This window comes from Carcharodon carcharias, chromosome 8, assembly GCF_017639515.1.
Source record: "Carcharodon carcharias isolate sCarCar2 chromosome 8, sCarCar2.pri, whole genome shotgun sequence".
Taxonomy (NCBI): domain Eukaryota; kingdom Metazoa; phylum Chordata; class Chondrichthyes; order Lamniformes; family Lamnidae; genus Carcharodon; species Carcharodon carcharias.
In genome coordinates, this window is record NC_054474.1 from 164,063,536 (window position 1) to 164,078,441 (window position 14,906).

At 45.3% G+C, this 14,906-nt stretch overlaps 1 protein-coding gene across 3 annotated transcripts in view; it reads left to right on the top strand.

Moving 5' to 3' along the window:
* Positions 1-14,906, top strand: part of garnl3 (GTPase activating Rap/RanGAP domain like 3) — a 489,806-nt gene that overhangs the window by 341,812 nt on the left and 133,088 nt on the right. For all 3 annotated transcript variants that reach the window (XM_041193696.1, XM_041193695.1, XM_041193697.1), the window contains exon 10: positions 1,891-1,989. In XM_041193696.1, coding sequence (XP_041049630.1) covers positions 1,891-1,989 — 99 coding nt within the window. The remainder of the gene's footprint in view (positions 1-1,890; positions 1,990-14,906) is intronic.

Consider the following 14,906-nt stretch of genomic DNA (forward strand, 5'->3'; position numbering starts at 1 on the left):
CATCAAAGGCCAGTACCAATCAGAAGGAGGCCATCCAGCCCATCGTGGCTGTATTATAAGCAACCCAAACTTCGACAAGATGGAGAATTGGTTTAATAAAAAGGGACAAATTGTAGAGCCATACAGTGCAGGGAGAGGCCATTTGGCCTGTCATGCCTGTCCCAGCTCTTTGATGGAACTATCCAATTGGTCATGCTCTCCTGCTCTTTCGCATAGCCGTGCAATGGACCCAGATTGTCTGAGCCTCAGCATCAATTGTGGATCAGTGGATGAAAGTGGTGGGGACAGGCTCTTATCGTTGGTGCCCATTTCTGCTGGAAACAATGGTGGATGCTCATCACTGCCACCTGTAGGTGGGCTGGCATATTGAATTCAATGACGTTGGTGTAAATAAATCATCCAATCTATTTTTCCATGCTGCAGTGGATTAACTCAGTATGTGTTTGTCTTGACCTCTTTAAACTGTTCAGTTTATTATTTTATAATGAAAACTATTAAGTCATTTATCAATCACAATTGCTTTATAATTAGTGCTGGTGTAATAAATATGAAATTTTCCTTGTTTGCCGCACATTTCTGAACAGTTTTCTAGATATCAGGAATGCCATTTTGCTTGTTACCTAGGAAACAAAATGGAGGAATTTCAAAATTAGAGGCTTCAAAGCCGAGTGCAGTTGATCACAGATTATTTTACATTAAAAATTAGCCGCTTTATTTTCAGCTGGTATCATCATCTCCACTGTATTTTGATAAGTGATTTCACTCCTCACAACCTACAACTGAGGCAAACAACCCTACATAGAGGTGCTGAAGATATCTGCGCTTCTCTAATTCTGGCCTCTTAATTTAATTGCTCAGCATTGGCAGCCATACCTGTAGCTGCCAAGATCCTAATGTCTGGAATTCCCTTTATAAGGGCCTGTTATAACACTTGGGCCAATCTCTCAATTTCCCCATGCCACCTTTTTTGCTGGTGTCAATTCTACCTCCCCTCCTCCCCCTTCCCAAAGCCCTTCCCCCACCCTTCACCCCTCCCACACCCCCCAACCCGCAATGCCCCCAGTGTTGCTTCAAATATGGCCTCCCTGTTTTTGGGAATGACGGTTGGGGTTCTTTGGTAGCTAGTCACATGGGTTGACTCGGGATAGGGAGAGAGAGATAATATATGTATTTTTTCCCCACTTTTTTTTCCTGTAGTCTCTCTGTACTCTGCTTGTTTGGGCCCAGTAGAATTGTTGAGAGACCGGACTGTACAGATCTTTGTCTGAGCTGCAGGTTCCAGCCACACTACTAGGCCCCATTTAAAATCTTTGAACCCAACCAACAAGTCAATGAGAATGCAAAATTGATTGCACAACAATTATTGGCCATTAGTTCAGGGAAGTCATCAAGCAGATTTTGTGTTAATTTAAAAACTGTTCACAATTCAAGTTTTTGCATTTCTGTTGGAGACTTTTTAAATATTTATTTGTATTGATCATGCTAATTCTCATAGGAATGTTCCTTAAGCAAGTCACAGGCTTATGACAAAAATATTGTGAATCTGCCTGCCTTAGATGGGCAGCAGACTACAATATAAATCATGTCATGTGAGAGTGAAGGACTCTGAAGGTGTGTAGGCTGCAAGTCATAGGTGTGTGCCTCGAGGGGCCTCACATGGGTTGTAACCTCACAGAGAGCATTGCTAATTGCCTGGCCATTCTCTTCCTTCCAGTTTATTTATGGAAGATCAGTATGCTTGGGTTATTTACAGAGCTCGGGAGAAGGAAAACTGTGCTAAATGGTTGAAATCTATGCTTCCAGAGTTGGGTATCATTATGGAATGTCTAGAATATTTCATGGAGTGATGCTGTAATCCACTTAGTACCCTCTTCTGTTTTTCTCTTACAGAAACTGGGAGTGAAAGTTTTCAGAAGTTTCTGAATCTCATGGGTGAAACAATTACATTGAGGGGCTGGATTGGGTACAGAGGAGGACTTGACACTAAAAGTAAGAATTGGACTAAAATTCAAAACAAAATAACAAATTAGAAAGGATATCTAATGAGGCAGCTAAACAGTTTGCCTCCAATATAACTGGTTTATTAAACGTTGCAGGGCCTCATTCTAAATATCAGATTCCTAAAAGGTATGACACACTAAACATCTACTGTTTGTTTACATTGCTCTGGATCTGGACTGCCATTTGACTGAAAATATAACTTTCTATCGCTGGAATACATAAACCCTGTCTATGTATTCCTGTCTATTTGTACTCCATCTGGTTATTTGTGCATATGATCTCTATCCTTTGCTTGTTGTGGTTTGGCAGAAGCCAGACCTCAGTCCATTTTCATTGCTTGTCTTGGGCAGGGCAATGCGATATGTTCTTGAGACTGATCCCTACCTTCATGTCCAATCAGAGGGTGTTGGGTTAAAACAAGATTACCATTGTGCTCAGCAATTTACAGCATCATATACATTATTCATAATGAGCAGCTGACTCTAATTGATGCAGACTGCAGTATCTTCTCTGCAAATCTCTCTCTCTCTCTCTCATGAACACATGTATGATCTATTACTGTAACTCTTTCACTGTTCTACAAATATACATACGCAAACGCACACACACACACACACACACGCGCACGCGCGCACACACACACACACACACAGGCTCACCAGTCTGTGGTTTCTCCCAATTGCTTTAATGGATGGGAGATACAGAATTGGAAAGATCTGGCCATGTACTCTCCAAAAATACATCCTCTCTCATAAGTACAAATACACATTTTTGTTCTCTTGCACTCTTAAAATATGCCAGTAGTAATTTTATGTGGCTCCAGTATGGTCCACAGACCTTCAAAATGTGACTGGATTGAAGTGAGGCCAAAACAACATAGACCTGATTTTCTTTCTCTCTATCTCTCTCTCTATTTCTCTTAATCCCTCTTGATTCCTCTTTCTCTTTCTCTGCGCCTTTGTCTCTCTCTTTCTCTTGCTCTTTCAGTCTCCCTGCTACCCTGCTCTCCCCAAGCCCCTTCTGTTTTTGCAGTCCCATTCCTTCGGAACTCCTCATCACCTAACCTAATTTCCTGGCCCTTGTTTTAACCAGTGTTTGAAATAGCTTCCTCACCTCAGGAACTGTCCCTTTTCTTTAAAACCTGCTTTCATCCATACCCTGCCTCCCCAAAAACACAGCCTTGGCTCCTCTACCCTTCCTAGCTGCCACCCCATCTCCAACCTCCATTTCCTATCCAAGGTCTAAAAACATTCTGTCACCAGCTCGAATATCCACATCCACCTTTCTTACAAGCTACTTTCTGAATCTCTCGAGTCAGGTTTCTGTTCTTCCCAAAGCAATGAGATGGTTCTAAACAAAACCAGAGAAGCCATTTTAACCTACCTTACTTGCTTCTTCCTGGGCAGTCCTTTGGGACCGAGGATGACCTTTTTTCCACTCCAGGGTTGTGGGTCCTTAGGTGACTAAAAAGTAAAATGCTGGATCCTCACACTCTGCCACAGGTGAGACATATAATGTATGTATTGCTGAAAAAGGAGACATGTCTAAGCTTTTCATCTTGCACTCATCAGGACACTCACAAGAATACCAATATAAGAGGAAAACAACAATTTATATTTTGTGAGAAGAGAGTGCTGATTGGTTGACAAGTGGCGTTGCCATTGGGAAGAATTAAAGAACAACAAAGAATGACAAAAAGATGAATAAGGAGGGAAAAATTAGAGTATGATAGAAAGCTAGCTAGTAATATAAAAACAGATAGTAAGAGTTTCTATAGGTATTTAAATAAGAAAAGAGTTAACAAAGTGAGCGTTGGTCCTATAGAAAGTACATCTGGGAAATTGATAATGGAAAGTAGGGAGACGGCCGATGAACTAAATAGGTATTTTGTTTCAGTCTTCACTATAGAGGATGCAAGTAACATCCTGGAGGTAGCTGTAAATCAAGAAATGGAAGGGAGGGAAAATTACAGTCACCAAGGAAGTAGTATTGAGCAAATTGTTGGGGCTGCGAACTGACAAACCCTCAGGTCCAGATGGACTTCACCCTAAGGTCTTGAAAGAAGTGGCTAGTGAGATAGATGATGCATTGGTTTTAATTTTCCAAAATTCCCTAGTTTCGGGGAAGGTTCCATTAGATTGGAAAATAGCAAATGTAACTCCTCTACTCCAAAAGGGATAGAGACAGAAAGCAGGAGATTACAGGCCAGTTAGCCTAACATCTGTCATAGGAAAAATGTTAGAAGCTATTATTTAAGATGTTATAACAGGGCACTTAGAAAAACTCAAGGCAATCAGGCATAGTCAACATGGTTTTGTAAAAGGGAAATCATGTTATTGGAGTTCTTTGAAGGAGTCACCTGTGCTGTGGATAAAGGGGAACCAGTGGATGTACTGTACTTAGGTTTCCAGAAGACAGTTGATAAAGTTCCATATCAAAGGTTATTGCAGAAACTAAAAGCTCATGGTGTAGGGGGTAACATGTTGACATCAATAGAAGATTGGTTAGCTAATGGGAAGCAGAGAGTTGGTATAAATGGGTCTTTTTCTGGTTGCTAGGATGTGACGAGTGGTGTGCCACAGGGATCAATGCTGGGGCCTCAACTTTTTACAACTTATATAAATGACTTGGATGAAGGGACCGAAGGAATGGTTGCTAAATTTGCTGATAATACAAATATGGGTAGGAAAGTAAATTGTGAAGAGGACATAAGGAGGCTACAAAGTGACATAGATAGGTTAATTGAGAGGGCAAAGATCTGGCAAATGGAGTATAACGTGGGCAAATGTGAAATTGTTCATCTTGGCAGGAAGAATAAAAAAGCAGCATATTATCTAAATGGTGAGAGATTGCAGAGCTCTGAGATTCGGAGGGATCTGGGTGTCCTAGTGCATGAATCACAAAAGCTAGTATGCAGGTACAGCAGCTAATTAGGAAAGCTAATAGAATGTTATCGTTTATTGTGAGGAGAATTGATTACAAAAGTAGGGAGGTTTTGCTTTAGTTGTAAGACCACATCTGGAGTATTGTGTACAGTACTGGTCTCCTGATTTGAGGCAGTTCATAGAAGCTTTACTAGACTAATGGCAGGAATGGGCAGGTTGTCCCATGATGAAGGGCTGGACAGGTTAGGCTCGTATCCACTGGAATTTAGAAGAGTAAGAGGCGACTTAATTGAAACCTTTAAGATCCTGAAGGGTCTTGACAGTGTGGATGGGGAGAGGATGTTTCCTCTTGTGGGAGGACCACTGTTAAAAATAAGGGGTCACTCATTTAAGACAGAATTGGGGAGAAAATTTTTCTCTCAGAAGATTGTGTGTCTTTGGACCTCTCTTCCTCAAAAGGTGGTGGAAGCAGAGCCTTTGAATATTTTTACGGCAAAGCTAGATAGATTCTTGATTAAGAAGGGGGTGAATGGTTATCAGGCAGGAATGTGGGGTTGAGGTTACATTCAGACCAGCCATGAGCTTATTGAATGGCCGAGCAGGTTTGAGGAGCCGAGTGGCCTACTCCTCCTAATTTGTATGTTTGTATATGTGTGTGGAGAATGCACCACTTACAATGACTGACAGTTAACAGCTAAAGATTGTTTGAAATTTAAACCAGGCAGCTCGACCCCCTGATCAGTCAAGGCATTGCCCTGAGGAATGAGTCCGTGAATGGCTGTCACTTATTTTGTTTAGTTGAAACAATTGTAGCTTAATACACATGGCCCTGTTCTTTGCAGACAGAAAGAATATGTACATTGTGCCTGTTTCATTTAATCAAAATAAGTGACAGCCATTCGCTGGCTCATTGCTTAGGGCAATGCCTTGACCAATTAGGGTCAAGCTGCCTGGTTTAAATTTCAAACAGTGGCAGTTAACTGTCAGTCACCATCAATGATACATTCTTCATGGCAATGCTACCTGCCAACCAATCAGCACTTTCTTCACATAAAGTATGAATTGTTGTTTCCCCCTTACATTGGTATTCTTGCGGGTGCCCTGATGAGCGCGAGAGAAAAGCTTCGACATGTCTCTTTATTTCAGCAATACTCAAGCCCTGTACCACCAAACGATTATTTAGATAGTGTTTGATGAGTCGGCTGGGTGGCGCACTTGGATTTTGGTACACTCCTTCCGCTTGGCCTCCACCTGGGCCTGTCAGAGATGTTTGAAATGTTGGCACCTTTGCGGATGCTTCTTCTCCAGTTTGGGCGGTCTCGAACAAGAGATTCCCACAAACTGGGGGATATTGCGCTTTTTCAGGGAGGCTTTGAGGATGTCCCTAAACATTTCCTCTGCCCTCCTGGTAACCGCTTGCTGTGACGAAGCTCGGAGCAGAGAGCTTGTTTTAGGAGTCTTGAATCAGGCATGAGGATGTTGTGGCTCGCCCAACGTTGCTGATTAACCATAGCCAGTGCCTCGATACTGGGGATGTTGGCCTGAGAGAGGAAACTGATATCGGAGCGTCGATCCTGCCATTGAATTTGCAGGATCTTGCGGAGGCCTCTCTGGTGATATTTCTCCAGGGAGTTAAGGGGTCTGCTGTATGTTGTCCATGTCTCTGATGCATACGGGACAGCAGGTAGCACTGCAGCCCTGTAGACCATGAGCAGGGTGCCAGGTTTGAGGTCTTTGTCATCAAACACTCTTTTCCTCAGACAGCCGAAGGCTGCGTTGGCACATTTGAGATGATGTTGAGTTTCATTGTCGCTGTCTGCCCTCGCTGAGAGGAGGCTTCCAAGGTATGAGAAATGATCAGTGTTGTCCAGTGGTTCACTGTGGATCTTGATAGTCAAGGAGCAGTGTTATGCAGCAGGAGCAGGCTGGGAGAGGACCTTTGCCTTCTGGATGTTTAGCCTAAGGCCCATTCTTTCATAAGCTTCCGTGAATGCATCAATAGTTCGGAGCTTGGCCTCTGAGTGTGATCATCTGCAAGCATCATCAGAGTGCTGCAGTTCGATGTCAGAGGTTGGGGCGATCTTGGTTCTGGAGTGGAGGTGTCGTAGTTCGAATAGTTTCCCACTTGTCCTGTAGGGTATCTCCACTCCAGTGGGGAGCTACATGGAGATGGGGTGGAGTTTTGTAACGAGGAAGATGGAAAAGAGTGTTGTTGCGATGACACAACCTTGCTCGATCCATTTTGCAATCGTATTGGGTCTGTGGCAGATCCGTGGGTAAGGATCATAATTTGCATGCCATTGTGTAGCACGTGGAGGATGGTGACGAAATTCTGCGGGCAGCCAAATTTGAGGAGGATGCCCCACAGTCCCTCCTGGTTGATAGAGGCGAAGGCCTTTGTGAGGCCAAAGCCATGAATTGAAGTGGCTGTTGCCCTCTGCATTTTTCTTGGACTTGAATTGCAATGAAGATCATATCCAGTGTGCCTCATGATGGACGGAGTCCACATTGTGACTCTGGCAGGAGCTCTTCAGCCACGGGGAGAAAGCAATTAAGAAGGATATTTGCAATCACCTTCCCTGTAGCGGACAGCATAGATACCACTCTATAGTTACTGCAGTCGGTCTTGTCTCCTTTTTTGAAGATGGTCACAATTACGGCATCTTGGAGATCCCCTGGTATGCTCTCCTCCTTCCACATGAGGGAGATGAAGTCATGTATTTGTGTCAAGGGTACTTCTCTGCCTTATTTTAGTATTTTGGCAGGGATTCTGTCTGCATCAGTGGCCTTGTTGGTTCTTAGCTGTCGAATGGCCTTTTCAACCTCATGTCAGTCTGGGATTGTACTGAGGTGATGACGGCTAGCATACTGTGGGATGTGGTCGAGGGCATTCATGTCAACAACTGTGTCTTGGTTGAGGAAACTCTTGAAATGCTCTTTCCAATGAGCACTGACTATCTCTCTCTCCATGATGAGCGCCACTCCATTCTTAGCTCTGTGAGGTAGGTCCATGTGTGCTTGGTCTGTATATGGTCTTGGCTGTGCTGAAGAATCCAGGCACGTCATGACTTTTTAAAAATTCATTCATGGCATGTAGGCTTCGCTGGCTGGGCTAGGATTCATTGCCCATCCCTAGTTGCCCTTGAGAAGGTGGTGATGAGCTGACTTCTTGAACCGCTGCTGTCCATGTGGTGTAGCTACACCCACAGTGCTGTTCAGGAGGGAGTTCCAGGATTTTGACCCAATGACAGTGAAGGAACGGCGATATATTTCCAAGTCAGGATGGTGAGCGACTTAGAGGGGAATTTCTAGGTGATGATGATCCCAACTATCTGCTACCCTTGTCCTGCTAGATGGTAGTAGTGGTGGGTTTGGAAGGTGCTGTCCAAGGAGCCTTGGTGAATTCCTGCTGTACATCTTGGAGATGGTACACACTGCTGCTACTTTGCGTCGGTGGTGGGGGGAGTGAATGTTTGTGGATGTGGTGCCAATCAAAGAGGCTGCTTTGGCCTGGATGGTGTCAAGCTTCTTGAGTGTTGTGGGAGCTGCACTCATCCAGGCAAGTGGAGAGCATTCCATCAATCTCCTGACTTGTGTGTTGTATATGGTGGACAGACTTTGGAGAGTCAGGAGTGAGTTACTTGTCGCAGGATTCCTAGCCTTTGACCTGCTCTTATAGCCACAGTATTTGTATGGCTAGTCCAGTTCAGTTTCTGGTCAGTGGTAAGCCCCAGGATGTTGATAGTGGGGAATTCAGCAATGGTAATGCCATTGAACGTCAAGGGGTGATGGTTAGATTCTCTCTTATTGGAGATGGTCATTGCCTGGCGCTTGTGTAGCGTGAATGTTACTTGCTATTTGTCAGCCCAAGCCTGGATATTGTCTAGGTCTTGCTGCATTTGGACATGGACTGCTTCAGTATCTGAAGAGTTGCAAATGGTGCTGAACATTGTGCAATCATCAGCGAACATCCCCACTTCTGACCTTATGATGGAGGGAAGGTCATTGATGAAGCAGCTGAAGATGGTTGGGCCAAGAACACTACGCTGAGGAGCTCCTGCAGTGATGTCCTGGAGCTGAGATGACTGACCTCCAACATCTACAACCATCTTCCTTGGTGCTAGGTATGACTCCAACCAGTGGAGAGTTTTCCCCCAATTCCCATTGACTCCAGTTTTGCTAGGGTTCCTTGACACCACGCTCAGTCTAATGTGGCCTTGATGTCAAGAGCAGTCACTCTCACCTCACCTCAGGAGTTCAGCTCTTTTGTCCATGTTTGAATAAAAGGCTGTAATGAGGTCAGGAGCTGAGTGATCATGGCGGAACCCAAACTGGATGTCAGTGAGCAGGTTATTGCTAACCAAGTGATGCTTGATAATACTGTTGATAGCCCCTTCCAGTACTGTACTGATGATAGAGAGTAGACTGATGGGGCGGTAATTGGCTGGGTTGGATTTGTCCTGCTTTTTGTGCCGAGGACATACCTCAGCAGTTTTCCACATAGCTGGGTAGATGGCAGTGTTGTAGCTGTACTGGAATAGCTTGGCTGGGGCGCGACAAGTTCTGGAGCACAAGTCTTCAATACTTTTGCTGGAATATCCAGTGCGTTCAGCCTTTTTTTTGATATCACGTGGAGTGAATTGAATTGACTGAAGGCTGGCATCTGGGATGCGGGGGAACCTCCAGCGGAGGCCGAGATGGATCATCCACTCAGTTCTGGCTGAGGATTGTAGCAAGTGATGTGCTGGACTCCTCCACTATTGAGGATGGATTAATTGTGGAGCCTCCTCCTCCAGTAAGTTGTTTAATTGTCCACCACTATTCATGACTGGTTGTGGCAGGACTGCAGAGCTTAGATCTGTTCCGTTGGTTGTGGGATCACTTAGCTCCGACTATCACTTGCTGCTTATGCTATTTGGTATGCCAGTACTCCTGTGTTACATCTTTACCAGGTTGACACCACATTTTTAGGTATGCATGACGCTGCTCTTGGCATGCCCTCCTGCACTCTTCACTGAACCAGGGTTAATCCCCTGGCTTGATGGTAATGGTAGAGTGGGGGATATGCCAAACCATGAGGTTACAGATTGTGTTTGAGTACAATTCTGCTGCTGCTGATGGCCCACAGCGCCTCATGGATGCCCAGTCTTGAGTTACTAGATCTGTTCAAAATCTGTGCCATTTAGCACAGTAGTAGTGGTAGTGGCACACAAAACGATGGAGAGCATCCTCAATGTGAAGGACTTCATCTCCACAACGATGTAGTGGTCACTCCTACCAATACTGTCATGGACAGATGCATCCGTGGCTGGCAGGCAGGTTGGTGAGGATGAGGTCAAGTATGTTTTTCCCTCTTGTCCCTGACCACTTGCCGCAGACCCAGTCTAGCAGCTATGTCCTTTAGGACTTGACCAGCTCAGTCAGTCATGCTGGTACCAAGCCAGTCTTGGTGAAGGGTTTTGAAGATCCCCACCAAGGACAGCAGATTTCCTCCCCTAAAGTGAACCAGGTGGGTTTTTACAACAATCACCAATAGTTTCATGGTCTTCATTAGATTTTTTAATTGCAGGTTTTTTTTTTTACTGAATTCAAATTCCACCATCTGCCACAGGTCCCCAGAGCATTACCCTGAGTCTCTGGATTGCTAATCCCATGACATTAGCACTGTGCCATCACCTCCACCTATCAGCGAGTTGCTGTATTTCACATGCCCTTTCCACCCACCACCTCTTCTTTAGGTCACAGGTTTTTTGTTGGACCTCAGCCTTCACTTGTCTGTAAACTTCCTTTCTTCCTCTCGAATTTTGGTGGTGCTTCCAGTTCAGGAACACCTTGCACTTGCGATTTAGTAATTCCTGTATCTCCTGGTCATTCTCATCAAACCAGCCGTGATGTTTCCTGGTGGAGAAACCAAGAGATCCTTGCAGGTGCTGATTGTGGTGGATTTACAGGCAGACCAGGCACTGTGAACATTCTGTGGTTCCTGTTCGTTGAGTGTTGCTAAGTTGCTTGTGAGGCGCTGTCTGAGTAGGTCTTTCTTTGCAGAGCCCTTGAGTCCATCGACATTGAATTTCCTGCGGCAGCACTTCTGCTGCAGATTAGGCAACAGTCAGTCCAGCAGTTGCCAACTCCTGTCATGGCATGGATGGTGCGAACATCCTTGTGGTCCCTCGCTCGGGCAATGACGTCATCCAGCAGGTGCCAATGCCTGAAGCGAGGGTATTGCCTTGAGGTCTTGTGTTTGTCTCTCTGATGAAAAAGGGTGTTTGTTATGATCAGACCATGTTCTAGGCATTTCGTCAGAAGGAGGACTCTGTTGGTGTTAGCTTTCCCTATGCCTTCCCTGCCAATCACAACTTTCCAGAGGTTGGTGTCCCTCCCTACTCTGCCATTAAGATCCCTGAAAAGAATCGGCTTGTCTCCCTTCGGGATACTGGACAACAAGTGATTAAGGCTGGAGTTAAGTTCCTCTTTGGCCTCGTCTGTTGCTTCTAGGGTTGGGGCGTACGTGCTAAGGTGTACTGTTTCTGGGCTAGGGTGGGCTGAAGGGACATGAGACGTTTATTTATCCCACAAGGTGACTTGCTAAGACTGTCAACTAGTTTGTTTTTTATGGCAAAGCCAACCCTGTAGATTCAGCATTCTTCTTCTGATTTACCTTTCCAGAAGAAGGTGTATCCACCACCTTGTTCCCTGAGCTGGCCTCCTCCTGCCCAGGCAACAATATTGATGTCGTAGTGCCGGAGTTTCTGGGCTATGATAACAGTGCGATGTTCTGGTCTGTCGCTGCTGGGGTTGTCCATGAAAGTCCTGATGTTCCAGGTTCCGAAATTCATTTTGAGAGGATGAAAGATGCCTGTGCATGGGTTCTTTTAACATGGGATGGCTGTTGGTCACCAACTACCACATGGTCCTGACATAGTAAGGTCTTTGTCCAATGGCAAAGATAGCAGAGATGATTGGAGACCGGGTTCTGCTGTATGGATGGGGCTAACACATGCACGCATGCACCACACACCACACACCACGCACCACACGCACCACATGCACCCACACACACACAATGTTGCCCCTAGCCCCCCCCACTATCCTGGGGGCCTGCAGCCCAGCTGGCTTGTGGGTCGATGTCGAGGGAGATAATCCGAGTCCGAACCTACCCTTCATTCCTGCCTGGGCCTTATGACGATAGGAACATCTACTCACTCATCCTTCACTCACCCACACTCACTCATCCTTCACTCACCCACACTCACTCATCCTTCACTCACTCAAGCCTCAATCACTCACACTACCTCACTCAATCCTCATTCACTCACTCTGTAATGTATCCTGGCATTCCTGTTTGCTGGTGGAATGTTGAGCTGGGTTCCGATTTCTCCCCTGTGTCTCCCCCGCTTCTTCCCACATCTCCCCTGCAATCTCCCCAGCTCTGCCCTGCTTCTGGCTTTCCCTGTTTCTCCCGGCTCTAGCTCCCCGCTCTTCTCACTTCTCCCCAGCTCTCCCTGCTCCCGTCGGCACACACCCATGTTTGGGCGTCACTAGGCCTCAAGCCTAACACATACACCTACAAACACACACACACACCCCTAACACACATTCACTAACACACATCAACTATCACATATCTGCTAACTACACATCCACCAACACACATTCACTGCCCAGGGCTCTGCTCACTCCAGCCAGAGCCTCACAAAAAACCTACACCAAGACATGTACACCCTGTCCTCACTGAAATATATTGACTCCAGTCCTCGCACAGCTTTAATTTGAATATGTTTTGTATTTAAATCCTTTTGTGGTCTTGCCCTTCCCTATCCCTGTAGCACCCGCCAGTTTGACAGCCCCAGCCCTTTTTCCCAAACTCTTCATTTTTCTGACTCTGGCCTCTTGTGTCTCCCCCCCCCCACCCCACCCCACCAAGCACACCCCCCCCCCCCACCTCCCCCCCCCCCGCAGCTGATGGCCTCGCCTTCGATGGCCTAAGGTCCAATTTTTTGAAATCCTTTTCATAAACCCCTCCTCTTCTCACCACCTCCTTTGACCCTCCTTAAACCACACCCTCTTAATATTTCCTTCAGTGTCCAATTTCTCCTTATACATTTCAGAAGCACTTTTGCCCTGCTAAAGGTGCTTTATAAATGTAAGTAGCAGTAATTTTAATCAAACTAATAATGCTAACAGTCACAGTAATAATGGTAGTAAAAGTAGTGTAAATGGTAGTGGGAGTAGTTGTTTACATTTATAGGCATGCATTTGGGTCCTACGTTTTCCAGGTCACCTATTGTCTCCGCTTTGGATACTGGGTAAAGCAGAAGACGAACTTGACAATATATGTTTCCTGTGCCTTAGAAACCTTGTCAATGATCAAATATCCAGAGAAGATACTCAATGTGCCCATGAAGCATGGCAACATAGGACTTAGGAACAGGAGGAGGCCATTCAGCCCTCCAAGCCTGCTCCGCCATTCAACAAGATCATGGCTGACCTGGTTATGGTCTGAACTCCACTTTCCTGTCTGCCCCCACTCCACTTGTCTATCAAAATCTGCCTAACTGAGCCTTGAATAAATTCAATGACTGCTGTTTTCTGGAGAAGAGAATTCCACAGACTAACGACCTTCAAAGAGAAAATACTTCTCCTCATATCCGTCTTGAAAGGGAGACCTCTTATTCTTAAACCGTACCCGCTAGTTCTAGTTTCCCCCACAATTGGAAACATCCTCTCAATATCCACCCTGCCAAGTCCCCTCAGGATCTTATATGTTTCAATAAGACCACCTCCCACTCTTCTAAACTCCAATGGGTATAGGCCAAACCAGTTCAACCTTTCTTCATAGGATAAGCCCTTCATCACAGGAGTGAGTCGAGTGAACCTTCTCTGTATTGCTTCTATCAGAATTATATCTATTTTCAAATAAGGAGACCAAAATTGTGCACGTGATCCATATGAGATTTGACTATGTCTTCGATTTCAGAAGACTCATATTGAAAATATTTTGTTGTTTGGCAGCTGTCAAATGTGTCTTGGCAGAATCTTTTGACTGCATGAAAGAGTTCTCTTCAGATCAATCTCCAAGCTAAGGATGCTGTATAGGGCTTGTTGTCTCTGGGAACAGTGATGTAGTTGCCCACATTATAGAGCATTTGTGTAATTCCTCAGTGAGCAAACCTTGGACATAATTTACAGCCGCATTGTCATGGGTTTAAGAATTCTTGGCTGTGGAACAAGTCTTGCATTTACCAGTTTCTCGCCATAACAGAATTCTTCCAAAAGTTCCAAAACGTTTTTGCTAAAGAGGATGTATAGTGTGGCAGTCAGTGGAGCCCTAAAGCACTGTGCCATCGAGCAGTCAGATATATGCTCAACTGGTGACCCTCCTGCTCTCAGCTCTGACCAGAACGGGGAAGTGCTGGTTGGAAAGAAAGTTCAGAGAGGCACAGCCAGCACAGGCTATTCTCACACGCTTCCAGCGTTTGGCTTGTTGACAGCATACAAGGTGTGTAGAAGCCAGTACACAGGTAGGTAGCTTCAGTGGCGGACTCCTGCCACTGTGCGACTTGGACACTGAATCAGATCACATTTGTAGCACAGAAACAGACCGGTCAACCCATTTGGCCTGTCAGTGTTTGTGCTGCACAAGAGCCTTCTCCCACCCCCTTTCATCTAACCCCACCAACAGATACAATTTTGAGCCGATTTCAAAATATTAAGAAAGAACGCTTCAATCTGAGTTTACTAAGTTTTAAATTGTTCGATTTCTGATAGTAGCAGTGAGTGAGATGGGATCTTTTTCAGTTTTATCAGGGTTCAAACATGGTGACATTCTTCACGATTGGAAAGATCATATCTATCTGGCGAGAGCAGGGTCGAATGGGATACTGCAAAACTGGGGCTATGAGAAGCCGCAATAGAGGTTGTCTCCCCAAATCATTACTTTTTGATGATGTTAAATTAACTGGCTGGTTGTTGCTATGGGCTGATTGGCTGCTGTGTTTGTCTGTAGAGCATCAACAATCA